The 27906-nt window shown below is 43.1% G+C and overlaps 1 protein-coding gene across 2 annotated transcripts in view; it reads right to left on the reverse strand.

Moving 5' to 3' along the window:
* The window catches only part of SETD5 (SET domain containing 5), a 181519-nt gene that overhangs the window by 20111 nt on the left and 133502 nt on the right, over window positions 1–27906 (reverse strand). For both annotated transcript variants that reach the window (XM_082265992.1, XM_082265991.1), the window contains exons 9-19: window positions 22896–23138; window positions 22615–22763; window positions 19737–19854; window positions 16160–16269; window positions 13165–13414; window positions 12117–12194; window positions 9757–10005; window positions 8524–8835; window positions 6007–6249; window positions 3476–3599; window positions 37–287 (exon numbers count right to left, since the gene is read on the reverse strand). In XM_082265992.1, coding sequence (XP_082122118.1) covers window positions 37–287; window positions 3476–3599; window positions 6007–6249; window positions 8524–8835; window positions 9757–10005; window positions 12117–12194; window positions 13165–13414; window positions 16160–16269; window positions 19737–19854; window positions 22615–22763; window positions 22896–23138 — 2127 coding nt within the window. The remainder of the gene's footprint in view (window positions 1–36; window positions 288–3475; window positions 3600–6006; window positions 6250–8523; window positions 8836–9756; window positions 10006–12116; window positions 12195–13164; window positions 13415–16159; window positions 16270–19736; window positions 19855–22614; window positions 22764–22895; window positions 23139–27906) is intronic.

A 27906-nucleotide genomic window follows, 5' to 3' on the forward strand; every position in this document is an offset into this window, starting at 1 on the left:
AAGTACCAAGAACTGCAAAAGCCTGCTATCCTTTACCTCAAACTGTAGTGGAGTATTGCAGCGGCTAGCAGCGAGGGATGGGATAGGAGAGAACAAGAGTCCATATGCATATCGGGATTCTTCTTCACCGGGAAGGGAAGAGCTGGGTGTGGTCTGCAGGGGACTGAGTGAATCCGTGGTGATGGAATTGGGGAGAGCAGGGGGAAATGGTACTGGGCTTGACACAATGGTCGAAATTTCTTCCAGGATGTATTTCGTCTTCCACTTTTTTAAAGGGGCAGTAACTTCTGTGGGGTAAAAGCAATACAAATTAGAAGTGTGCCATTTTAACAGACTGTTCACAACTGAAACAATGGTATGCATCAATAACCTGCAACACTACTAAATTATTGCATATGCACAGCACACTATTAGTTTGCTTCCACATGATAAGCAAAACTTAAAAAGTAGACCAATCTTTTTCATTTTAAATAAAGTAAAAAAGTTAGAACCCCTGCCAGGTTTCAACTGCGGTTTCTGACCCCATTGGGAGGGCTGCTTGGGAGACAACGCCGTCAGCCCACTACAGATGGCTGTAAGGATCTATATATATTTTACAGGGAAATGTGCATGAATTGCAGAGATGTACTAATATTTAAAGCGGTATTAAACCCAAAACCATAATACACTGCTGAAAAAAAAAAAAAATAATAAACACGCAAAACATAGCATCAAGTCAATTAAACTCCTGGGATATTGATTTGGTCAGTTAAGTAGCAGAGGGGGTTGTTAATCAGTATCAGCTGCTTTGGTGTTAATGAAATTACCAGGTGTACTAGATGGCCAATGAGACAACCTCCAAAAACAGGAATGGTTTTACAGGTGGAGGCCAACAGCCTTTTTTTCCCTACTCATCTTTTCTGACTGTTTTTCACTCGTTTTGCATTTGGCTAGGGTCAGTGTCACTACTGGTAGCATGAGGCCATACCTGGACCCTATAGAGGTTGCACAGGCAATCCAACTCCTCCAGGATGGCAGATCAATACGAGCCATTGCCAGAAGATTTCAGTGTCTCCCAGCACAGTCTCCAGAGCATAAAGGAGATTCTAGGAGACAGGCAGTTACTCTAGCAGAGCTGGACAGGGCCGTAGAAGGTCCTTAACCCTTCAGCAGGACCGGTATCTGCTCCTTTGTGGAAGGAGGAACATGATGAGCACTGCCAGAACCCTACAAAAGGGCCTCCAGCAGGCCACTGGTGTGAATGTCTCTGACCAAATCAGAAAGTGACTTCATCAGGGTGGCCTGAGGACTCGACATCCTCCAGTGGGCCCTGTGCTCACTGCCCAGCACCGTGGAGTTCGATTGGCATTTGCCATTGAACACCAGAACTGACAAGTCCGCCACTGGTGCCCTGTACTTTTCACAGATGAACGCAAGTTCACCCTGAGCATGTGACAGACGTGAAAGGGCCCAGAGAAGCGGTGGAGAAGGTTATGCTGCCTGTAACATAGTTCAGCATGACCGGTTTGGTTTGGTGGTGGGTCAGTGATGGTCTGCGGAGGTATATCCATGGAGGGATGCACAGACCTCTACAGGCTAGACAATGGCATCACGACTGCCATTAAGTATGGGGATGAAATCCTTGGACCCACTGTCAGACCCTACACTGGTGCAGTGGTCCTGGGTTCCTCCTCATGCACAACAATTCCCAGCCTCATATAGCCAGAGTATGCAGCCAGTTCCTGGAGGATGAGGGAATTGATATCATTGAATGGCCCCCACACTCACCTGACCTAAATCCAATAGAAGACATCTGGGACATTATGTTTCAATCAACCCAATGCTGTAAGGTTGCACCTCAGTTTGTTTAGGAGCTGAGTGATGCCCGGGTCCAGATCTAAAACCCCCCAGGACACCATCCTTTGTCTCATTAGGAGCATGCCCCGACATTGTCAGGCATGCATACAAGCATGTGCGGGCCATACAAACTACCGAGTACCATTCTGAGTTTCTGCAATGCAATTTTAGCAAAATGGACTAGCCTGCTGCATGTTTTCACTTTGATTTTTGGGGTATCAGAATTAAGCTCTTTGTAGGTTGATAATTTTAATTTCCAAACAATGTAGCATTCTTTCCTTCCTAACACATTACCCAGTCCATATCCGTATAGAAATGCAGCATGAGATTTTTCCCCATTGAGATCTGATGTGTTTTCAAAGTGTTCCTTTAATTTTTTTGAGCAGTGTATATTGCAGCTTGCTAATTCTTCATCCAGAGCCTACACTCTGGATGAAGGAACAACAGACACACCTTTGGACAGCAGTATTGATAATCTGGGGGAGAGGAATGTAAGGGGTACTACTAGATTTAAAAACCCTAAAAAATGTTAAGCAAAGGATGGATCCCATGAAGCCGCACATCAATGCAGACCCACCGGTGTTAAAATAAATGGCAGTCTGGGCTACCGCCAGGCCACGTCCTCACTGTGTTTCACTCTGCCCCTGGGTCTTAATCGTTTCCCCATGATTAAGTTCCGAGGGGTGGAAAAAAATGCATCAGGGTGTGGCCTGGCAGGAGCCCAGGCAGAGATTGCCATTCATTCCAATACCAGTGGGTGTGCATTGATGTGTAGCTTCATGGGATCCATCCTTTGCTCAACAGTTGTTTGAAGTTGAGACAAGCTCCTTCCCTGGCCTGCACTCACAGTGGTGGACACAGGATTGCTTTCCCTTGTAGCCCGAGTATCATACATTTTCCATTACAGATTCAAACTAAAAAAAAAAAATTAAACTGAACTCCACCCAGCAATTTTTAAGCAATTACAGCAACAGGTTTTTTCCTTTTAGGATAAAAGGTCTTGCATAAATAAAACTGGCCATTGTTAGCACCCTTCATTGTTAAATAGTTAATCTCAATCCCCTAACTGCTGCATCTGCAGGGCAGCTTGTTCTTTTAGACTTACTGGCCATATCACCTGGAGAAACTAAAGCCTAAAAAAGTAAACTACTGCAGCTACCACATCTAAGAATTGCTTTAGGGCTTAATCCCGCTTTAATAAAATGTTCATTAAAAAACATAGCATCGAAAAGTGTCAATATTTCTACACTATTTTTTATGATCATCACAGCTCACTTTTAAGGCCAGTTCACACCACCAAAAAAAAAAGCACTCTTGATGCGTTCGATACTTTTTTTGCTTACAGTTCACACCAAACTCCATTCTGGTGCGTTTCTGATGCGTTTTGCTATGTTCCAGTGCAGTTCTATGCAGAAGAATGCAGCATGTTCCACTTTTTTTTTCTGCACCGGAAACTGACTGAAACTGATATGAACTAGGACAACTGAAATACCTAGAAAAACCCCATTTTTGATGCAGAATAAAAAATGCACTAGACGATCTGGTGTGAACTAGCCCTTAAAAAAAAAAAGGCAGAGGAAGAAGTGTTCATGTGAAGGGTGCAACAATCACACAATGTTCATAGGGGGCAGGAGCGTACCTGTATTGGCGCCAATGTTGGATGAGCTGTTGCTCTCATTACTTTGGTATAAAGGTTGGGATTTTTCCTGTTCAGAGCTGGGTGGTTGTGCCACAGCTTCTTCCAAGGCTAGTTTCATCCAGCGCTAACAGTGGGAAGAATGCGATTTGTTAGTGGCAGAAAAAAAATCAATTAAAATCAATTAACACTTTAAAGTATATTAGCACACAGTTGTTCACACTGCATATCCATACCATTGATTAAAACGTTGATATAGAGACTTTGCAAACATTAACTTCTCTTAATTGTTCCATTTTGGTCTGTTAAATTCCCCTTCAGGAACATGTTCCACCTGTTTTTAGGGTGGAACATGTAACATGTTTCACCTGTTTTTAGAGTGGAACATGTAACATGTTTCCACTCCTGCAGCTCTCCCCGACCCCCCCCCCCCCCCCAACAGCAGTCCAGTGGATCTTCTCCCCGCTCCCACAGTCAAAGTTTTAAAAGAGCGCCCACACAGTCAGATCATTCACAGAGTTCAGATAAGCACCAACAGCCTTTGCAGCCGAGGGCCTTTTGTTCTCAATGGACAAGGGTGCTAGTGAGCATCCTCATAGATCATTTAATCTTCCTGGACTAAATTAAACGCCTACTTGTACTGGAGGTTTGGACAGACAGCTACACTGGCAGTCTGCAGCAACCTGACATTGCACCTGCCATCTGCTGATCACGGGTGCAATGGTTTACGGTTTCCCAAGGAAACAAAAAAAAAAAAAAAAAGTAAATACACATCTTTTTACCTGAAAAAATGTGCACAAAGTGAACTTATCCTTTAATTTACCACTGGAAGCATTTAGTTTAAATCACTTTAATAATTATATAAAACAATATATAATCAGCACAATATTATTCAACCCTAGTGTGAGAAATCTATGTGCAAACTAGTACTTGTATCTAAATCAGTATGTGTGTATCTATGCGCAAATAATATAAACCACTCAGTTAAAATTGAAAATTGTGATTGCTGCCAACACTTATCAAATATAACAAATCCAGTGTAGAGCAATCAATAGAAGTCCCAATTTCTATATAAAAAAAAATCCACCATGGTTGGATTCTAAATCGTGTTAAAAAAGAAATCATATAATCCAGTGCCTACCACTTTTAGCTGGCATGTCTACTCACCGCCAAGCAATGACCCCACTACAAAGTCAAAATCCCCTGTTAATAGGTCTCTCTGGATACCACTGGAATACTCCTCAAGATGTTCCTGGTCCAAACTGGACTCTTCTAGGAATCTCAATCATTCCCATATCGCTAAAAAATAATGAGAAACCATAGTGCTCTCTGCTTAGAATGATTTCTAAGACTGAAGAAGCTCACTAAAGAGCGTAACGCAGACAGGTTGAAGGAGCCGATATTAAGGATGTTTTTTCGTGTGTCAGCTGGGAGAGCTGATGATATGCTTGTGTATCACATTATGTGAGTATTTTTATCCCTGTGTATAGTTTTAATAAATCATTCGAAGCAGAGAGCACTATGGTTTCATGTTTTAGCCATACATGAATGACTGAGATCCCTAGAAGAGTCCAGTCTGGTCCAGGAACATCTTGTGGATTAGCATCCCAGTGGTATCCAGAAAGACATTAACAGGCGATTGTGACTCTGTAGTGGGGTCATTGCTTGGAGGTGAGCAGACATGCCAGCTAGAGGTGGTGGTCACTGAAGTCACTTAATATGATTTTTTTGAACACACACCTGTGGAATTTTTTTAAATAGAAATTGGGATTTCTATTGATTGTGCTACACTGGATTTGTTCTATTTCACTTTAATAATTAGCCTTCATGCTAAAAAAAATTGAGAGTGGAAGTGGTTGTGTAGTTTGGCAAATGTCAACATCACTCATTCCACAAATGTTGCGTTGTCAGCCCACAACAGGGCTTAAGATCAGCAGATCAATAGGTATTTTTTGTACTTGCGGGGTATTTAAAGGGATAAAACATGGGGAAATGTTCATGTACTGCAGAGAAGTGCTGCATTTTTCATTTTTGTTTTGCTGTGACATATGCTTTACGTGAATAATGTGGTAGCAAATCAATAACTACAGAATTTCTGGAACCAGAGGTCCGTGCTCTTTGCCAGGGGTTGGCTTTCAAGTGTAACTAAAGGCAGAACTTTTTTTTCTATGGAGAGCATACGGGAGGGTTGCAACCCGTCAGGCTTTTTTGCCATCTGTGTCCCATAGGGGAGACTTCCGATCCTATAGCCAAAACAAAGTGAGGGAACCCGATTGTCATCAAAAGATCTCCCCTTTATTACTGTTCTACCAACCCAAATTTAGATTTTTTATTTTTTTTTTCCTATCACTATCAATGATGATGGTAAACAAGGTAATAAGACAATAAAAACATGACAGCTGTTCTGATCTCTTATCTAAAACTAAAAAAAAAAAGTTTGCCTTTAGTGATTTAACTTAATAGACACGTTCTTACTGTCCGTGGCGTTCAAACTCATTTTAGCCCCCACGTCCAAGAACATGCTACACACTCACCTTTTTACATGATCCATAAGTGCCATCCACCTTTGGGGGTCTCCTCCGTCTCTCAGGCATGTAAGGAGATACAAAGCGTATGTAGTGTTTGGGAAGTGTGTTAATGGAAGGGGAATGAGACAGTCCAGGGAGCATGTTAAGGGTGGTTGCCAACACTGTGGGATCTGTGGTAATCCGCAACGGCTGATCCATGGGACAGTCCTGCTTCTCCACTTTGTCGTTTAACCATTCTGTTACCAGGTACTGCAAAGAAAAAACAGGCTTCTTAAAGGCACATTCTGCTTTCTAAACCTCATTGCTAATGCAGCCAAATCACAAATGAATATTACAAAATCTATTTTGACCTGCAGCCTCAAAAATTTCCGCACAAAACAAAATTCCATATTCCTACAATGCTGGGGAATGTGTGTAAAAAATTCCCCCAGAAACCTCATTTACTGCTATAAATGGCTTGCTGCTTTTTTCCAGAAGTTTGTATAAAACCAGAATTGAACTTCCAGAGTTGCCTAACAAGTATTTTATTTCTGATAATTTCAAATATGCTGCACAGATTACCCGGCTGCAAATGATGCTCAGATTGCTCACATGGTGAGAATGAAAGATCCAACGGTTGGTTTGAGAAAGGACATAACGCAAACATTGATTTCTTCTGACCAGAAAATGGATAGGATTCTGCACTAAAAATTAATACAATGCTTGTAATGTATATAGTTAGACGGGGGGGGGGGGGGGGGGGGGCAGGGCACTCACTTTTTTCCCCTCAAAGAACTAGTTTCATTATAAAAACAATGGGTAAAGAAATAATAAAATTAAAATTACACTTTGCAGCCTGAAACTAAGTATTATCCAGCTATATTTACTATAGCATCCAAGTGAAAGATCACACAAACATGTCAGGAAAAAATAAAATTAAAAACAGAATCAGAGTTGAAAAAAGAATTACCCCCTGGATCATGTTTAGATTTGGCTTCTTTTTTGGCCTATAGTGTTTTAGCCGGCAACGGCGAATGGCACGGTGGATTGTGTTCACCGACAATGTTTTCTGGAAGTATTCCTGAGCCCATGTTGTGATTTCCATTACAGTAGCATTCCTGTATGTGATGCAGTGCCGTCTAAGGGCCCGAAGATCACGGGCATCCAGTATGGTTTTCCGGCCTTGACCCTTACGCACAGAGATTTTTCCAGATTCTCTGAATCTTTGGATGATTTTATGCACTGTAGATGATAACTTCAAACTCTTTGCAATTTTTCTCTGAGAAACTCCTTTCTGATATTGCTCCACTATTTTTCGCCGTAGCATTGGGGGAATTGGTGATCCTCTGCCCATCTTGACTTCTGAGAGACACTGCCACTCTGAGAGGCTCTTTTTATACCCAATCATGTTGCCAATTGACCTAATGAGTTGCAAATTGGTCCTCTAGCTCTTCCATATATGTACATTTAACTTTTCTGGCCTCTTATTGCTACCTGTCCCAACTTTTTTGGAATGTGTAGCTCTGATGAAATCCAAAATGTGCCAATAATTGGCATGACATTTCAAAATGTCTCACTTTCAACATTTGATGTGTTATCTATATTATATTGTGAATAAAATATAAAAGTTTGAGATTTGTAAACTAGTCCATTCTTTTTTTACTCACAATTTGTACAGTGTCCCAACTTTTTTGGAATTGGGTTTGTGTATATATATATATACCTTTACTCCTTTTTCATGCTTATCTAAAGTAGTTAGAGGGCCAGGCTCAATAAAAAAGTAACTGATAATCCAGTACAGAAAAACGCTGCATGCTGGTTTAAACCCTTACCCACAGTGTCACTCCTAAAAACCTTAAAGTGATAGTAAACACCGCTTAGTGACTTGTACCCATATGTAAGCGTATAATAAAACTTGCACAAGGAATATCCCCTAAACTTGCACCGTTTAGGAAAGATTTTCTACTTCTGCAGGACTCTGAAGAGACTGTATACTGCGTAAGCCACCCCTTCAGAGCGCTGAGCCACGGCCATGACTCCTCTGTACATGCATGAGAGTGATGTCACTGTGGTTTGTCCATTTAAAAGGCTGGAGCCCATGAACCCGGAAAGAAGACTGGGTGAAGATGGAAGCCCTATCAGCAGCGATAGCACACTGCTTGAGGGCTTCATTTTAAAGGCAAGGCACCATGTGATGCATACTAGCACATTTTTGACATTAGATTGCAGGGGGCCAGATTTTTTATTTTCCCCATACACTGCTATTTTTTTACTACTGCTTTAAGTTAGTTGCCATAGACCAGCAGTAAATGCTTCCAGGTATATATACTCTGCAGTGAAATCAGAACAGTAAGTATAGTATGCCTGCACAAACATTTATATGGTATCCCAGTATGAAATAGTTTAAGGTTTTCACTAAAATTGACATCAAATTAAAAAAACGGAAAAAACTCCTCCATAGGCCAAACATTTCAAAGACCTTAACAACAGGTTAACACAATACTAGTTTAAGATGTTCGCTCTGTATAGGACCATATTACCAACCTTTTTAGTCTTGTGGTATTTAAGGCTAGCACGGGTTGGCTGGGTCACGGTCTGGGTAACTGCAGGAGATTCGGACCCTTGCGGGGCTTCACCCGTTCCTAAAGCTTCTGAAGTACCAGTCTCTGTGGTTCCTGAACTTGCAGTTCCTTCCTCAACCACTGGGGGCGCCAGTTCCACCTGCTGTGTCACAGATTGCCTTCTCCTTAGCCTCTGAGCGGAAGCGCTTCGATAACGTGACATGCGGCTTTTTGGACGTGGCCTTGTGGATCTTGGTGTAGTCGATTTAGGAGTAGGTTTCTCCGCAATGGTTTCCTGTGCAAAAAGGTTTTTAAATGTAATTAGTAAAAAACTACTGCTATACTTTCTTCTAATGATGACTTTGATGTCAATTGCACAATGCACTCTGGAAAGGAATACATACTTTGACAACCTATGAGGATGATTTAATCAGATACAATGCTACTGCAACCACTATTCAGCTGCATCACATACAAATTAGTTGCTAGATTTGAATTGCTTAAAGGAGAGGTACAGCCAAAGATAATTTGGCTGTACTTCTCATGTAGATCACAGGAGTGTAGTTCGTTCTGCCGTTCTGCACTCCTATGACCATTTTATAGCGTTTGCCCACTGTAGGCTGATGTCACAGAGCCAGTCCAGGCTCTGGCAAGATCGTGACAATAGTGTCTAGTTCCATCCACATGCCTGGACCAGCACCTGGCTCAGCGAGCCGCTTAGGGCCTGAGCCGGCCGCTCCTGCCCCCTTAACAGCCCAGCGCTGCAGTGGGGGCAGAGCAGGGAGCTGTGAGAACCGAGCGATCGGCAGTGTTCAATTGCTTGGTTCTTAGTGTTAGAGGCGCCAGGGGACAGATAGGAACAATGCTGCATCCACCCAAGTATGACTTTTTTTTTTTTTTTTTAAAGGAAGCCATACATCTCTTAATTACATCCACATCACTTGAATAGCTGCAGAATAGTATAGATTTCCTATTACCTAATACAGTCTCAAAGTTGTGTAAATCCCAGGACAGAATGGATAAAATTACAAATCCTTTAGCAGGTAAACACCCCTCATATTTCAAAAGTGTATTTCCTCATTTGTCTGTTCAGCTTTAAATCTCAGGACACGCAAATTAAAATAGCTGGACTGTACAACATTCTATAAAAGGATGCATAGAACGGATACATTTTTAAGCACTTAACATGTTGACGGATGGCAGGTGGCCTCCTTACCAGGGCTTGTGAAGATCTCCTGGTGTTCACTCCCAGGGTGGGAGTGGCTACAGGCACCGGTATCACGGGAGTCTCAGGTTCTGGCTCTGGTTCTTCAGCCTTAATTGCAGGACCAGAAGCTGCCTGATCGGTGGAAGGTGCTTCCGGTTCAGCAACAACTGGTTCAGGAGGTGGTTCTCTGCGCCGCCTTCTCTTATCGGAGGTGTCCACCACATGTGGGGTGGGTTCAGTTTTCTTCTCCTCCCTGGACTAAAATATTTAAAAACATAATATTTATTTAACATATCCTCAACTGCAGGTTTTCTACTTCATTACAAAAAGCTCTTTGAAGATACAAGTCAATGCAAAAGCAGTTAGGGGAACATGTGCTCACACTTCCACACTTGGAAGGCAGTTTGTGAAATTAAGGCCCCCCCGTTCACCTTTCGCAATTTGGGATCACAAACAGAATTGCAGCGTTGCTGCATGACGCATGTCTGGGTACCTTTATCCCTTAATGGCACCCCCAACATGATGCGATTCTGCCACGATTGTCCCATGACAGCATCAAGCGGCAAATTGTGCCTTTCAAAAGCATGTGAAGCTTGTCATCTGAAAAGGAGCAGGACCTTTTTGGGTGGTAAACCCACTTAGGGCAGCCTATCAGGTAAATGGGCTGGGCCTATGCGATAAGCTGAAAAACAAAACCCAAAAAATTCAGAGCAGAAACACTTGTTCCCACCACTCAAAAGTGTGAACGGGGCCTAAAGGCTATAACCATTCCAGTTCAGCGTGCGTGCGTGTATATATATATATATATATATATATATATATATATATATATATATATATATATATATATATATATATATATATATATATATATATATAAGGGATTGCTGCACAAATATTCTTTTATTGGAAAACATCCAAAAAGTACATACCAGTACAATGGCAGAGTATTTCAATTCGTAACGTTTCGGACCCAAAGTTAACGTCCTTCCTCATACAGAAATACATCTAAATCTCTATACAAATACAAAGGCTTATATATGCTCACTATCAATTAATATCAAAATATAAAAGATTAGTTGTGTTGTTTCAACAATTGAAATGCATGTTTTGTGGAGCTATTTTATTGATACTTTTCCATTCTTTTACTATTAGTACAGAATATACTGGATATGACTAATTATACATAGGGAAGGATCCAATCTTTGTAATCTCATCTCAGTCTGCTTAATGATTAATTGGAGATATCTGTGTGAATTAACTAATGATTGATGACCTGTGGATTCTTAATTGATAGTGAGCATATATATAAGCCTTTGTATTTGTATAGAGATTTAGATGTATTTCTGTATGAGGAAGGACGTTCACTTTGGAGTCCGAAACGTTACTAATTGAAATACTCTGCCATTGTACTGGTATGTACTTTTTGGATGTTTTCCAATAAAAGAAAGAATATTTGTGCAGCAATCCCTGTGGACTCTTTCTCTTATATATATATATATATATATATATATATATATATATATATGGCCTGTGGGATGGCTTGATTGCTTTGCACAAATTCAACGAACCATTGCTGTTCACCGCACCTGTGAAATATATATATATATATATATATATATATATATATATATATATATATATATAAAATTAAAAAAAAAATATCTGCCAGGTGTTCTAATCCCTCTCCGCTCTATCCAAATTTGAAGTTTTGGATTTAGTTATACTTCAAGAGAAAACCAAGCATCAAAATGAAAAGTAGAACCAGTGAAACCGGTAGCTGAAATCATACACAAACTGACTTTCGTTAAAGTTCTCCTTGGCTATACCTGGTTCTAGGCATCCCGATAGATCCTTAAATATTTCAAGGGATGCCATGTTGACCAATAGGGAGACTTGGGTATGGTCCAGCTGGATTTTCACACAAAAAGTTGATATTCGCATACAATTTCAGTAGCTGAATCTCCGATGTACACTGAAGACTACCTCAGATTTTTTTTTTTTTTTTGCCTGTTTAAGAATTTAGTGCTCAGGTATAAGGCAGGTTCATTTAAAGACACACATCCTCAGGATCTGGCTCTGACAGAAGCAGTCATTCTACAACTTATAGACTGAATATCATTTTCAGGGCAGAATCACCTTTAGTCAAGCTTTACAGGATCAGACGCACAAACCAACATGTGTGGCCTGTGGGTCAAAGAATGGCTACTTCCATCAAAAGCTTCTCAGACAGGTGTTCAGCATCCTGACAGATTCCCTTTAGCTGTGTTGCCAAAGATAAACATTGTCATGCTCTTGGCATGCTGCAAACTGTTTAATGCTGCTCACTTTAATTTGTGCTGATTGTGTAAAATAAAGGAGGAACTCACCCTTCTAGTTCGAAAAGTGGGTCCGGACTCCTCCTCCTCCTTAGTATCCTCCTCTTTAACTGCAACCTCCCCTTCAGCCTTTTAAAAGACAAGACATGGCAGTCAGCAAAAGTATAATCCAAACACGTTTGAGAAATGACTTTTTGTGGTGATACAACATACATGTCATATTTAAAGCGAACCTGTCACTATGTTTAAAAGGGTATAAACCTTGGCTTTGACGGAATTTGGCATTACTAGTACCCCCGGTTACATCTCTCTCAGCAAGCTGAGTTCTAGCTGTAAACCAGGCAGACATTCCTGTGACTAAAAGACCCCTTTACACATTTCTGTGCACACAATGTAGCTGTGTATGTGCATTCAGGGTCCTATGAAAATAAATGGACATGCGCGAAGACATTTGAGGAGACCCTAAAAATAAGTTAATAAGGCACAAAGACAACTCGCACGGAGGAAACAGGACGCAATTACTGAGCTCTCCTGAGGAATTCTAGTTCTATTGTTTTTCTACTCACCTTTGACTAATGTCCTGCAGGCTTGCTCACATGATGGGCTGTGTTCTTTGCTGCTTGGGCTTTTCTTTCTGGCGGTCCTTGACGATCCAGCGAGCAGTGCTGACATGACAACATAAGTGGTACTCTTTGCATTAATACAGGGCGCTGTACTCAATGGGCAGGGCCATGTCATTTTGTACTCTCAGTATATCCCAAGTCTTCCGGGTCAAGTGACACTAGGGCATCTTGTGAAGTGGTACTGTGCGGGACAGCTCAGGATTTGAGTATAGCAGCCAGAGTTGCAATACTTTTTGCAAGCCGAGGGGAAATTTAAACTGGTTTGGCGTTGGGCTTTAATACGCAAACATATTTTAAAGCAGATTAGTTTTTGTTTTTTTTTTATTTCCAATTAGATTATTTTTGTTAGCACGGTGTAGATTTTTACTATGAAATGTGGCTACAGAAAAATGTAAACATTAACTTGTTGCCATGGAGCAGAGTAGTAGTTTCAGTTGTCCCTTGTCCACCAAACTTAAAACAAAAACTGTCTTTACCTCATTGTCACCAACAGCTGAATCTGCGGCAGGGGCTTCTGCCAGACCATCATTTTGGTGATGGGTGCTATCATCCAGCACATAACCTTGCAGTTCCAACTCTCTTCTTCGCGCCTTACGGTGCCTGGTCTCTGCTCCTATGGTTAGCGCTGGAGGGAGAGGGGGTCCCAAGTCTGTGGCTGTGGGATTCCGCTTCTGTACTGGGCAGTTCCGATTCCCTTTGTGGCATGCGCAATCCACCTTATAATTACTGCAAAGCAAGATGGACGAGTCATCAACTGCTGTGTCAAATCAAGGTGCGAAGGTTTGTTACTCATTATGCTACAAAATCGTTTAAAAATAATTTCTTACAATGCTGATCTGAAGACTGGAATCTAGATCACACACACTTAGTAAAATGCTGGAGAAAGCTTATATTCGCAGTTCAGACCGATACGTGGAAAAAGTCGTACAGACACGATGGCTTTGTATAAATTGGTTGCTAAGTTGCCACATCTCTTCAACTGTAAAACCTTACAGAGTCAATTACCTTAGTTAATGAGTCTCCAAGTCCGTTGGTGAATATACAACCCCAGGATTTTAGTGCAGGTTTCAGAGCCCAGGGCCTTTCCCAGTTAAAGGTTCATCCTTAATCCGGTATTTTTAAAATAAACATAACCGCATCAAAATGCTTGCTTGGTTTTTCCTAAAGCAGCATTTTCCAGAGGTAAATGCTGCTAGTTTGCATCTTTACGTTTGTGTTACGTGCAGATTTTAATTAGGAATGAACAAAATCATTCTGCGCTAAACTAAGGGGAGGGGTACTTACCCCATCTCGTCCATTACCCCCTATGTGCTGATGAGGAAATATCCTTTTTATCTGCCCATCAGAGTTACTGTAGTTTATCTGCATGCATTACGAAGTGGTTTTGCATAAAAGCTCCCCAGAACTGATCTTCAGCCAAATGCTTAACCACTGGCAAAGATAACACTTTGTTGCAAGCATGCAGAGACTGCCTGAGCATTATGCCAGCGGACCAGCAGGAGATCCAGCGTGATGCCAGCCTGGCTGGCAGTAGGCAGCCTAGCTTCTACTTGTAAGGTTAGCTTTTGTCAGTGGCGTTAGTGCTATTCTGCAGCATTTTTATTCATCTAAACCAGAGATCCTCAAACTACGGCCCTCCAGCTGTTGCAGAACTACACATCCCATGCGGCATTGCAAAAATCTGACATTCACAGACATGACAAGGCATGATGGGAATTGTAGTTCCTGAACAACTGGAGGGCCATAGTTTGAAGACCCTTGATCTAAACCCTTGCAATTAAAGGCAATGGACATGCTAAAGGCATAGACTGGGTATTAAACACTACATTTTTTGCACCATGTTACACCTCTTCTTTGCACCCGTGGCAGAAGGACTTGTAGTTCTGAACGGAACACGAGTGTGGCATTTCACCCCACTGGTAGTTTAACATTATTTTCTAGCTCTGCTACTGAAAGCTCATACCTCTGTACAGGCAGAGGGCTGGAGGAAGGGTCTTCAGTAGCATGGCATTGCACCTGCGATCCACTGATCGTGGGTGCAATATTTTGCAGGCTCCTGTGAAAACAAAAAATTATAAATGCACACTTGTTTGCAAAATAATAAATGCACGTTTATTTTATTTTTTTTTTAAGTGAACTTAGCCTTTAAAACTTGTATCTAAGAATAATATTTTTCAATAAAGCTTATCTACAACCAATATAAAAAAAAAAAAAAAAAAAAAAAAAAAAAAAACTTCCATTTCAGCTGACCAGCCCATAGATGATTTTTATTTTTACCTTCTGATTCTGTTAGCAACACTTCCTATCTTAATGGGACAATGCTCATTCATTGCACTGTATCTATGGAGGAGCAGCATGACCAACCTTTGCTGCTGCTTGCTCTTATCTCAACTTAGGTTTTATGTAGTTTACAGTAAAGAACTGAATGCTTATACTGAGATTTCAGTTCAGTGCACATGAAGTTGCAAGAACAAGATTTCTGGCAGGATCAATGGGTATTTTTTGTACGTTTCATAAACTGGCTAAAAAACAAAAAACACAAATGCAGCCACATCCAAGCCAGCATTCAAACGCATAGTGTGCATTAACGAAACACGCATAAACGTGTCATGCGTGCCATTCATATTTTATCCAAAGAGGACAGCAAGACGTGCATATCGGCTCACAAAAAAAGCAGCAACATGCACCGCTAAACACGCAAAGCCCAAAAATATACTCCAGATTCTTTGCCGTGCTGTGTGTATGGTAGCTCAAATTAATGTATAGGCTGCCCTATAAGCAATGCATAAATCACAAAAACAAGCACATATGCACAACATGCTACACTACTGTGATTGGGGACTGGTAAGCTAAAAAAAATATTGCATGGTTATTCTTGGGTTTAGATAGAGCTCTAGACATGTTAGCAAATTTGCCCAATTAAGTCACAGAACAATTACAAGATAAGCAGTAACAGACATCCCGAATTTTCAGATTGTCATTGTTAAGGTAGGCCATACACGGCAGGCTGAATGTACCAAGTGGATCGATTGATCAACTTAGGAACAACCAGCATGCCAGGTTTTACCTGTGATTATCACTAGCGGCTGCAACAGCAACAATCACTGTCTTATCCCAGAGGGATGGCTTCCCCCGCTGGGAGAACAGTGGCCCGGCAGGAGGGATTCCCGCATCAGTGTGTGTGGATAGCGGAAATCGAGCAAATTTCTTCCCTGCAAAATTTGCTCCGTGCCCAAGAGCTGAAGTTCCTTTTAATGAAGTCAGAATCAAAAGAAATCTAAAATTTAACTTTCAGAAAATAATTTCAGTTTTTAAAGACATGTTTAGGACAATTTTTTTTTTTTTTTTTTTTAAAGCAGAGCTCAATCTGCTCTGAACAGTCTGAATTCTCTACCTGAGCCTTTGTCCGTGGTTACTGGAATGACAGGAAAAAAAAAAACACATTTAAAAAAAATGGAAGTGGACACTCACCAGTTACTGTAATCATAGTCAAAAGCAATGGTGACCTCCGTGTCTTTTGCAATAGCAGCAATAGAATAAATGCACAGATGAATCATCCCATCTGCGATCACGTGACGGACCTAAATAAAGCAGTCATAGGTTAGATGTTGTACACTACCACCAAGTTCAAAAGATAAAACTACCATAGCGGATTCTAAAAAAATGCCACTATTAGCTAGTGAAAATTAAAATAAAACAATCTTCAGGAAAAGTATAGATCAAAATGATAACAATTGTGTCTGAAGACATCTAGGATTCTTGGTGAATTTCATCCTCTTGTTGCTTATGCCTGCTAAGGCCTACCTAAGGCCTGCAATTGAGAATGTCCATCTCATCCTTTTTAATGCCTGGTTGTCACAGGCTTTGGTACTTTCAGTCACCATAAAAAGACATGCAATGAAGTCCAATCTCTTGGTCTGCATGCTTGTCCTGGACAGTGATTCAGGTTATTGACGTCAAAGGATCAGCAAGATGACGTTTAACATTTTCAATGGCAGTCAGCCCATTTCTTTTTCAACAGGTTTGGTCTAAAGCTGGCAACAGTGAAATTTTGATCAGTTAAATCAGTCATTCTCAACCAGTGTTCTATGGAACCTCAGGTTCTTCCAAAGGTTGCATAGGGTTCTCTGAGCTGTGGCTAATTGACCTTCAATTTGATGGTACCTGCTAAATTCCATGACTGATGAAACTTGGCAAAGCCATCAGCTAGACACAAGCGGCCTTTTAAGGCCATCTGTAAAGGTAGTAATTCTGACCACCACCACTGTAAAGTCTGGTATACCCGAATAGTTTTTTGTTCCCCATTAAAAAAAAAAAACCTGACTGTATTAACGATCCAACGTTCGTACAGCGATCTCCCCCACTGAGATGTTGTGTTCTGAAGGGGATAGCCCCCTTCGCCAGAACATTCTGATCAGCGCTCTCAGCCATTGGCTGGTCGTGTGCCAGTGGGCCCCTGGTTTTACAGCATGCAGGTCCAACAGAGACTTCAACCCGCCGATGTCTCCCAACATTTGGCCCAGATGTACTGGGCTTGAGAGCCAGTTCACATTTGTGCGGCTGCGGCATTCGCATGTAATGTCGGAGCGCACTGCTCCTTCATTACATGCGATCAGCTGTGCGGTGCGAGTTTAGCCATACACTTTGTATGGCTAAATTCGCACCGCAGCCGCACCAAACACGCACAGGACCCTTTTTGCAGCCGCATCAGGATCGGATTGCACAGCGGTTCACACTTGTGCGATCCGATCCTGTGCGAACTGCAAGATCGCACTGCGATATGCGATCAAACTGGGGGTGTCGTTAAGATTACATTGACACCCCAGCGTATCGCATATGGCAGTGTGAACTGCCGGGGGTGCGTTTGCGATGTGGGAACAGGCTGCGGATTCGCAGCCTTCCCGCATCGCATAAGTGTGAACCGGGGCTCAGGGTTGCATTCTTCCTACTGACCACCGATATAGGAAACTGTTATCCCTTAGAATCCAAATAATTGGCTTTAGTAAGGGTTCCCCAAGAGCTGAAATATGTAGAAGTACACTGTGGTAATAAGACTGAGCTAGGTTAGCTAAATTTGCCCCCCAAATGTAGACTCCCCTCTCTCTCAAATGCCACTGATCTGACAGGTCAACACACATTGGCATGGTCAGATTAAGAAACGTTTTCCGATTACTAGTACTGAGTATATGTCGTCATTTATGACTACTACGCACATTTTATCAGGTAAATGACTTTAAATCATATTCTTACCATATAGGCCACCCAGATGGCAACGTGTGCTTTCAGTAGGTACAAACCAATTTAAAATTCACCTGAAATGAGGTGACATTCATGCTTTCTGTTGCATACAGAAGTTACCACATATACACATCTGTAGCTGATTCATCAGGAATCATTTATGAGTCAAAGTAACTGCACCCCTGCTCAGATTACAGGATAAAGCTGGTCAAAAACTGAGCTAATTAATCCAGTTCCGGATAGCACCCAACATCCTTTGATTGAAAAATTAGAGCTTGGTGAAAAAATGTCAGCTAAACAAACGCTGCATTCAAGCAGATGCAGCCACTGTTCAAGTATTCTGACAGCTTGGTGGCAACAGCTGTCAGAATACAACATCCAGGACTGCAGATTTATCCACCTGTGCTTTATAGTTAGGATGGAGGAACAAGTTAATACTCCCCTCCCCCCAGCAGGCTGAATAAAAAAAATAAAAAATCGCAAGTGTATGGAAGCTTGAAACCGTGTATAAATTTTGATACTCAGGAGATTAACATGTACCAATAATGAGATAATCAGTAAAGATAGGACACTGTCTATGCTAATCAGAACCTGCAAATGTAATAAAATAAGCTGCCCCCATATATTCATAAACATTCAGGCCTCATGCACACTGGTTTCTTGTAAAACCCTGTTTCTCCTGACAGGAGAAAATCAGTGTTTAAAAACTCACCTAAACTGCGTTTTTTTCCAAAGCAGTTTAGCAGCGTTTGGGCATTTATTTCATTGGCCAGAATTTTATTCTGGCTATTGAAATAAATGCTAAAGTGACTAAGACGCCTAGCGTTTAAGTGTGTTTAGCAGCATTAGGCGTTTATGTCAAAGCTCTGCTGCTACTGGATGCACTGGCAGTGGGTTTTTTCCTGCCTCTAAACTCTGCTAAAAACCTATGTACGTATGGACACATAGGCAAACATGCAGGAGAGTTTGGAGTAGGGTTGCCACCTTATCCTTTTAAACCAGGACACATATTAATTACACAGGTTCTGAGGCTGATTTAAGGCACCAGGTGAGTTTAATACCACCTTAACCAGCCACAGAACCTGAATAATTATGGTGTGTCCTGGTTTAAAGGGATGAGGTGGCAACCTAAGTTTGGAGGCAGGAGTGAAATAAAAAAAAAAAATTAACACCAGCCACCCCTAGTAGCAGCTTTTAAAATATCCAGTGTGCATGAGACCTTCGAAATTACACAAAATAAAGATACAAAATATAACATTAAAGTATACCTAAAGGCTATTATTTTTAAGTTTTGGATAGAATGGAGACAGTACAACACCTGTCAGTTGTATTGCAGTCTGTGCATCAGTTAAGGAGATTCACCCTCTCAGTTTGTCTTGTTTACCATCATTAATGATGATCATAAACAAAATCCCAAATTTCGGGTTGTCCCCAGAAAAGTAATAGAGGGGAAACCTTCCATTGGGGACACTAGTTCTGGTGACCTGGGGGTCTCCAAGGAATTCCCTAATTTTCAGGAACTTCCTTTCACTACCTGTTTAACTATGGGACAGAAAGTGAAGGAAAATCTCCGCAATGGGACACAGATGGCGAAAAAAAAATAAATAAAAATTGACAGGGGTTATATTCCTTACTCTATCCAAAATGAAAAAAACATGTTTTGTCTTTAGTTCTACTTTAAGTATGTCTGATCACATCTGTACTTCTATTAAAAAAAATAAAAAATAGAAAATAGTCTTGGAATTTACCATGCTGGTTGCAAAGCCTACACTGCTCACAGAAGACTTACAAGCAATTTGATCCTGCCTACCTCAGCATTGGGTGTACAGGACCGTCTGATAAACCTGGCATCATTCCCAAACGTACGAGCATCCACGCACATTTCCAAGCCATTGATTTTGGAGTAGAACAGAACAAAGGGGTATGGTCTAGAGAAACACAAACATACACCTTGGCATTATAGGGAGCATGTGCTGAGAAAAATAGAGAGACTGCAATCGCTCATTTCCTGCAACTTTTTCAGAAAGACATCGGCAATGGCAGTCAACATTTTTCTGTCAGTACAAAAAAGAAATTTAAATGTTAGAGTCTAAATCACTGTTTTTATCCGAACCACTGCACTAAATATTCGGCTGTGTGTGTTCTGGTACAAACCTGAATATTTCACCCAAGAACAATTCAAGATATCAATAAAGTCACTAATTGCTCACAAATAACTAATTTAGACACACAAAGCACTACAAAATAATGCATACTATTTAGATACACAAAGTGTATATAGGAGTCAACTTGCAGACTTAAAATAATCATTTTTCATTAAAGCGTCTAAATATGTTAAAACTGTGCCAGTTTCAAACAAGCAAGGTTGGGTATATTAGTCAGAAAGTGCAGGAGGAATGAGAGCCAGCAGAGTTTGCAGGAGAGGAGAGCAGAGAGTATGATGGCTGGTAGCGTGTTCAGGAGAGGAGTATGCAAGGTATGATGGATGCAAAAGAAAAGTAGTGTGAAGGAGAGGAGTGTGGAGGAGATGATCAGGGACCTTAAGCCTCGTAAACACGCAACGATTGTTGGCCGTGAATTTTCGGCCAACGTCCGATCGGCCAATTATCGGCTTGTTAGTATGCTGATTCCGACAACGACTTTTCGGCCGAACAAAATCTGGTGTGCATGCTATAAAATTTTTGTTGGCCGTCAACAGGACGGCCGATTTTCCATCAGTCAGTACAGATTTCGGCAGACAAAAATCAGATGAGCAAGACTGGGCATGCTCAGAGAAGAAAAAACACACGTAAAGTTAACCAGCACATGACATCACTTCTGAAGTTGGTTGTTGTTGGCCGAGAAAATTTGTGTGCAGTCTAGAGCACATTTCAGCCAACACAACAACACTGGACAAAAGACAGCCGATTGGTCGGCCAACAATCGTTGCGTGTGTAGGAGGCATAACTTTTGAAAATGTTAGCAAGAAAAGTTCAGGGAGCTGGAGTCTGACCTATTCTACTCGGCTGTACTACCGTTCACACCTCTACTGGTTTGGGTTGCTGACGGGGCAGAGCTTGGAGCAGCACGGAAGACAGGAGTTGTAGAGGTGCAGGAGGCAGCAGAGGGGATGCTAGCCTGGATGCAGCTATCAACTCCTTCAGGCCTCCACCATGAATAAGGCTTACCATAATCATTACAATCTACTTGTACAATCAATCTTGAATCTACCAAAACTATGTAATATGAGGATCTATCTAAACTATTCAATTAGTATCCATTCAGGCAGGCCTTTGCACTACATGCTTGTTGGTAGATCTAAAGAAGATTGTGCAATTAATTGTAACGTGTGGTGATGGAGCTGAGAGATGGACAGTAGGGAATTGTAGGCCACTTTCACACATACTGACCGTTTGTTTTTCATCCATCCATTGATGGATGAAAAACAGACAAATGCATTTTTATGGAAAAATGGACGATTACCTTTTTACATCAGTTTAAATCCCTCAACATTTTTTTTTTTTCCATTAAAAAAACAGAACGGACAAAAAACTGATGTAAACAGGTCCATTTTTGCATCGTGCGTGGATGTAAAAAAACTGACACATGCGGACCATTCATTTTATCAGTTCAGTAACAATTTTTCAGTTGGTCAGCCATTTTTTCCCATCCTCTAGCTAAAGTCCTCAATCACTTCAGTACCAGGGCCATTCTTTCATGCAAGTATGGACCGTTTGCCCATTTACATCTGTTTTTCGTATGAAAAGATTATGTTTTTTTTTTTTTAAAAAACAGAAGAAAACTAGGGCTTTGATAAAACTAATTTTGACGGAAGCGGATGTAAATGGACGATCATCCATTTATATCCGTTTTTCCATACAGATACATTGATGTCCGTTTTTCATCTGTCAACAGATGAATGAAAAAATGGACTAACGGTCCACGTGTGTGAAAGGGGTCTTAGAGTTGAAGGTGCAGGAGATTGAAGTGGTTAGCTTGTCTGATCTTCTTACAGCTGCTCAGTTCCACTAGCTCAGTCTCAGCCTGTAGTCGCTGTATCTGGTAGAGATACGCAGATGATGCAGAATAGCAATTCGCTGGCTCGGGAAGGAGCAAGGCCTAGAGTCCCCAAGGCAAATGCAATTCAACTTGCTACCACCCACCTAAAAAATAATTTGTGGGTAGACAGACTCCAGGAACCCTAAAAAAGCACCCTATCAATTTGACTATGCCTGCACTGCAAGGGCTAACTGCTCCTTTAGGGCTTCAAGGACTGTGAAACACACCTTTACTTACCTGATACTTCCCTCCTGCATGCTCATTCATGCTGCTAGACTGCTCACCGCAGCCTCTCCTCCCCCATGCTTTAGTGATCTATGGTCCTCTGAAGTCATTACGATTGATACAGGGACCACTGCCCTGCACTGGAGGTAAGGATGATCAGGAACAGTCTATTGCTGGAGCATGGGGGAGGGCTGTCTGCCAGGGGAGGGAAGGTCCAGGAAAGTATTAATGCCTTCCTGTCCCCCTAAATGAGCAGTAAGCCCTTGCAGAGCAGAAGCAGTCCCACTGCAAGGTAGGTCTTTCAGCTTTCCTGGAGTTGGGATGCATGAAAGTCAAGCAGTTGCAGCTTACAAATAAAAAAAAAAAAAAGTTTACCATTTAGCATAAAGAGGGTAATACCAGAACTTAGATAGAGAGAAACTTACTTTTTGAAAAAGTGCCCATTGACTTCGAACTGCTGCCGTAACATGACTTTGCCTCGGTATTCAATGACCAGAGAATTTGCCGGCAAGTCTCTTGCAGCTCGCAAAATCTTGCGATGCTTTTGAACACGTGCCACTCTGCCCAGCTGGAACTGTGACAAGGGAAGTTCGGTTAGAGAACGCCAAACAAAATCTGGTACCTACTGCATCTAACGGAGAAATCCTCTATAGTGCTTAGCACATGTGAAACAAGTTAAAACATTTCAGAAGCTGCAGCATTATACCTGCATCTGAGAGCCCAAAACGGTGTTGTTACAGGACAGTTCAGTTTTCTTTATGGTTTCAAGCACTGTCGCTTTGCCTGCCAGCTCTTTAATGGCGCGAACATGCCTCTCCAGCAAGTTTTGCATATCAGCGCTATACTGGTTAGTAAAAGCTTCCTCATACTGGTCAGTCCAAAGCCTGATCCGGTTCTCCCAGCCTTCTGCCGTGTTCTCGTCCAAGGTGGGAACATCAGATGGAGAGTTCTGTAGGACACAAGGAAGAATGCATACAAGATCAACAAAGGGCTGGACATATCCCAAAAGCCAGGGAATACCCAAACAGGCACCTGACTATGTTCAATACAGACTTCAGTGAAATCATGGGTTTGGTAAACCTAGCTTGAGTTCATGCACAAGTATTTATGTAACCGGTACTAGTAAATAAACTCTAGATGCCTCTCATGCCACTGGCTGGTAACAATCGCTAGAAAGAAGTTACTTATAATTTACAAACAATCGCTAGAAAGAAGTTACTTATAATTTACAAACTGAGATAAACCAATTTAAATTTTGCAATTTTTTAAAAAAAACTTTTACTGTGATAAGGGAGGAAAAAATATATAAAGACGTACCCCTAGCTTATTTTTAGGGAACTTGGTCTTCAGGAAGGCTTTAAATTGATTGTAAAGGCAGAAGGTTTTTTATCTTCATGCATTCTATGCATGAAGATAAAAATGGGATTTTTGACTTACCGTAAAATCCATTTCACTGATGTTCATTGACGGACAGCTCCTGGTCTTCATGACCATTGGGTTATACTGCCCCCTACAGGAGTAGGACACTAGGCAGAGAAATAATCTGGCTACAACTATGAGCAGTCCACGGGGGTATACTCCCTCTCTCTGCTATAAATACTCAGTTTTGTTACAAGCCGTGTCAGAAGAATTACAACTCCACGGAGGGGTGGGTGCAGTGTCCATCAATGAACATCAGAAAAAAGGATTTTACGGTCAGTCAAAATTCCAATTTTCTCTTTCGTTCATTGACAGACAGCTCCTGATCTTCATGACCATTGGGACGTCTCAAAGCAGTGTTAAACATGAGGGGTGGGAACATTTCTAAGGCTAAACAGTATCCAACCAGCAAACAGGAGCTAACCAAAAAACAACTGGAGCCCACCTGAAAAAAAACAATCCACTTTATAGAACTTTGTGAAAGTGTGCACAGAAGACCAGGTGGCCGCCTTGCAAACTGCATCACTGACGCCTGATGATGGAAAGGCCCAGGAGGCACTAAATGCCCGAGAAGAGTGCGCTTTGAAAGGGAAAGGAGGAACCCGGCCCTTGATGGAATAGACCTGAATAACCGTTTGATCAATCTGGAAGTGGTCACAGAGGAAGCAGACAACCCTTTCAGAGGCCCATCCATGAGCACAAACAGTGAGCCCGACTTCCTAAAAGACTCAGTAGCTGCCAGGTACTCCCCAATTGCCCGGACCACATCCAAGGCATGCAAGGCAATTTCCTTCGGATGTTTAGGCCTGGAACACAGGGAAGGCAGCAAAATGTCTTCATTAAAATGAAAATCAGAGAACCTTTGGGAGGAACATTGGACAGGGGTGAAGAACCACCTTTATCCCTGCGAATCACCAGATAGGGTGGACAAGATAACGCCGCCAGTTCCGCCACCGAAAAGGCCACCTTCTGGGACAGCGTAAGCAGGGAGATCTCCGGAATATTTTTAAAGGGAGGCTTCTGCACAGCTTAAAGCACCAAATTTGAGATACTAAGGCGGCAATGGAGCCCGCACTGGAGGAACCAAATGTCAGAACCCCTGAAAAAAAGTATGCACCAGGGAGTGTGGCCAAGGGTCGTCGGAAAAGGACCGCCAAAGCAAACACCTGGCCCTTGATTGTACTCTAGGCCAATTTCTGTCCAACACCACCCCCCCCCCCACGTTGAAGGAAGAACTAGATCCAAGCCACCGAGAAGGAGTGACCATGAACCTCAAGGCGACCCACACCACGCAATGTACATCTTCCACATGCAATGGTAGATCTTCCTAGAAGTAGATTTCCTAGCTTTTAACAGCATTGGAATCACTGACTCTGAGATAAACCTCTATCCATCAGCACTTGGCATTCAACACCCAAGCCATCAAAGCCAGCGATTGTAAAGCAGGATGGAAGATTGGCCCTTGAGACAGCAGATCCTCCCTGAGGGGAAACTTCCAAGGAACAGGGGCGACCAGCCGGACCAGATCGGCGTACCAAGCCTGACGAGGCCAGTTCGGAGCCACTAAATCCCTTCTGCCTCAATCCTGCGTAAAGGTCTTGGCAGAAGAAAAGGCGTAAATCAGACGATACTGACCCCCATGGGGCCCCAGCGCATCTGCAGCGTCCAGAGGATTCCTTGACCAAGCCACAAACCTCTGCACTTTTCTGTTGAGGCACGACGCCAACCGATCCACCTCTGGGATGCCAGAGACACAACTGATAAAACCCCTCCAGATGAAGGGACCACTCCCTTTGGTCCAACGCCTGCCGACTGAGGTAATCCGCCTGCCAGTTTTCCACCCCGGGAATATGTACAGTGGAGAGGGCTGGAACTAACCGTTCTGCCCACCTTAGAATGCCGGCTATCTCCAGAGCTGCCAGGACACTACTTGTGCCCCCTTGGTGATTGACATAAGCCACGGCCATGGCATTGTCCGATTGAATGCGCACCAGAGTCCCTGAGCAGAATTTTTGGCGAGGATGTCTGGCATCCGTGGTGACCACTGTCTAAAACAGGGGGGGTATTTGCCCAGCCAAAGCGCAAACCCACCATATCCGGGACTCCTTCGGCTCTGGAGACTGCGGAGTCTTCTTGTCCCATTTGGCCAGAATCTCCCTTTGCAGGGACCTCATTTGGAACTGTGCAAACGGAACGGCCTCAAAGGTATGACACCATCATGCCCAGCACTCGCATGCAAGTCCGGAGGGATGATCATCTGTTGGACAACAGGACACAAATTGCAGCCTGCAATTTCTGGAGTGTGTCCAGAGGAAGGAGCACTCTGGCTAAGGCAGAGTCCAGAGTCAGACCCAGATAGACCAGCTTTGTGGTTGGAGCCAGAACAGACTTCTGAAAATTGCAGGTTCGTTTGGATACTCCAGAGGAGGCCCTGAAAGGCTTCAAGCCCTTGTCAGTCGACCTTGAGGGACGATAAAACTTCCTAAAAGCAAAGGAGGACTACGACGAGGTTCCTTGCCCTTAGAAGTTTGCGTAAGAAAAGTACTCTTTCCCCCGTGAAACCTTTAATGTCATCCAGGGTAGCCCCAAACAGGCGATCCCCTTGAATGGGGAGATCAGTCAAGGCCTTTTTAGAAGTCTGGTTCGTATACCAGCATTTAGGCCAAAATACACGCCGAAGGACCACTGCTGAAAAAGAGCCGAGCCACTAGGGGAGCCGCATCCAAAAAGGCATAACCGATAAACTGCAGCCCCTGGACCAGATGGTCTGCCAGTTCAGCAAAAGCAGGAGGGAGCTTTTCTCCCTCCAGGTCACGGCGTAAAAAGCTTAGCCCACTCGGTCAGTTTGTAACACCAGGGCAATGGTGAATACTGGCCTCAGTGCCGAACGAGCCAGAGTGTACATATTGCGGGCCTCTGCCTTCCTGTCAGCCGGATCCTTAAAGGCCAGAGACTCTTTAACCGGAATCATGTTTGGCTTATTCAATCTGGAAACCAGAGGGTCGACCACCAGTGGAACAGTCCACTTCTTAATAAGGGACTCCTCATAGTGGTAACACCTAGTAAATCGCTTAGGGACCCCAAGGAGACTCTTTGGTCGTCTCCACTCTTTAGCGGCAATTCTGTCAAAATAGGCGGGAAAGGGAACACCTTTGCCGCTCTAGATGGCTTGTGAGTGCCAAAAGGGAACCTGCGCTTCCGTATCACCTGCGTCCTCCATCTTCAAGGTCTCACGCACAGATACAATCAGTGCTTCCACCAGCGCCTTTTTGTGCGTGGTTGCAGATGCGGAGGAATCATCCTCACTATCTGAGGATTCCGGGTGCGTGGTCGCAGACCCAGCAGGGTGACCCTGGCAGCCAAATCAGATTCAGGATCTGATGAGACAGATGAGGCAGGGTAAGGCAGTGGGCGTTTTCTGCAAGCTTGTCCCCCGAAAGCCACCTCCACCCAGGACACAAAGGACTCCAGGACCACCGTCAGGGCATTGATGGATGGTTGGGACCCCGAGGGCCCCACAGCCTCAGGGAGAGGGATCAGGTGGGGAGATGAGCTCCAAAGACTCCATGAGTCACCAGGGGAATCCCACAATAAGGTGTAACACTGTTAAGGGACAACCCCCACAGCGCTGCCAGCACCACCCAGTCGCCAGGCACAAAGCACCAAGCGATCCTCAGCAGAGAGGGAGAGAACCCCATAAGACTCACCATCCAGTAGAAACAGTCTCTTGCCGGCGGCTCACCCCCCCCCCCCCCCACCAGGAGGTGGACCAGACCACTTACACAGCCCCAGCATAAGTGGAAGGGGGGGGGGGGGTTGAAGGATGGGGGCCAGTAGAAGGGGGTGCCTGACGGGAAGGAAGGGAAACTGGGGGTCCGACAGCCCCAAGGAGGGGTCCACGTAAACCCCATAAGCCTCCAGGGGGGACAGCTACTCACCATACCAAGAACAAGGCAGGCACCACTCCAGACAGAACCTCCCCTCCATCGAAATGGGGGGGGGGGGCTGTTGGCCAGGAGGACGCTGCTACTGCGAGATGTTAAACTCGCGGGCCAGCCTCTGTCCGTGAGGCTATGTCGCGGCCAAACTAGCTGCGGTCAGCATGTGCTCGCTGGCTGGGCAGACCACTGGATTTAGATTATCCAGCGAGTCGCCCAGACCGGCAGTTGATTGTAGATCTCCTGAGAGAAAAAAACAAAAGATGTAAGGAAGGAGAAACAAATTGCAAGGACCAGAGATCCCAGTCGGGAGCCTAGGTCCTGATTAGACAGATTAAAACTGATTACCTAGAGCAGAGA

This window comes from Pelophylax lessonae (genome assembly GCF_965119305.1).
Source record: "Pelophylax lessonae genome assembly, chromosome: 8".
Lineage (NCBI taxonomy): Eukaryota > Metazoa > Chordata > Amphibia > Anura > Ranidae > Pelophylax > Pelophylax lessonae.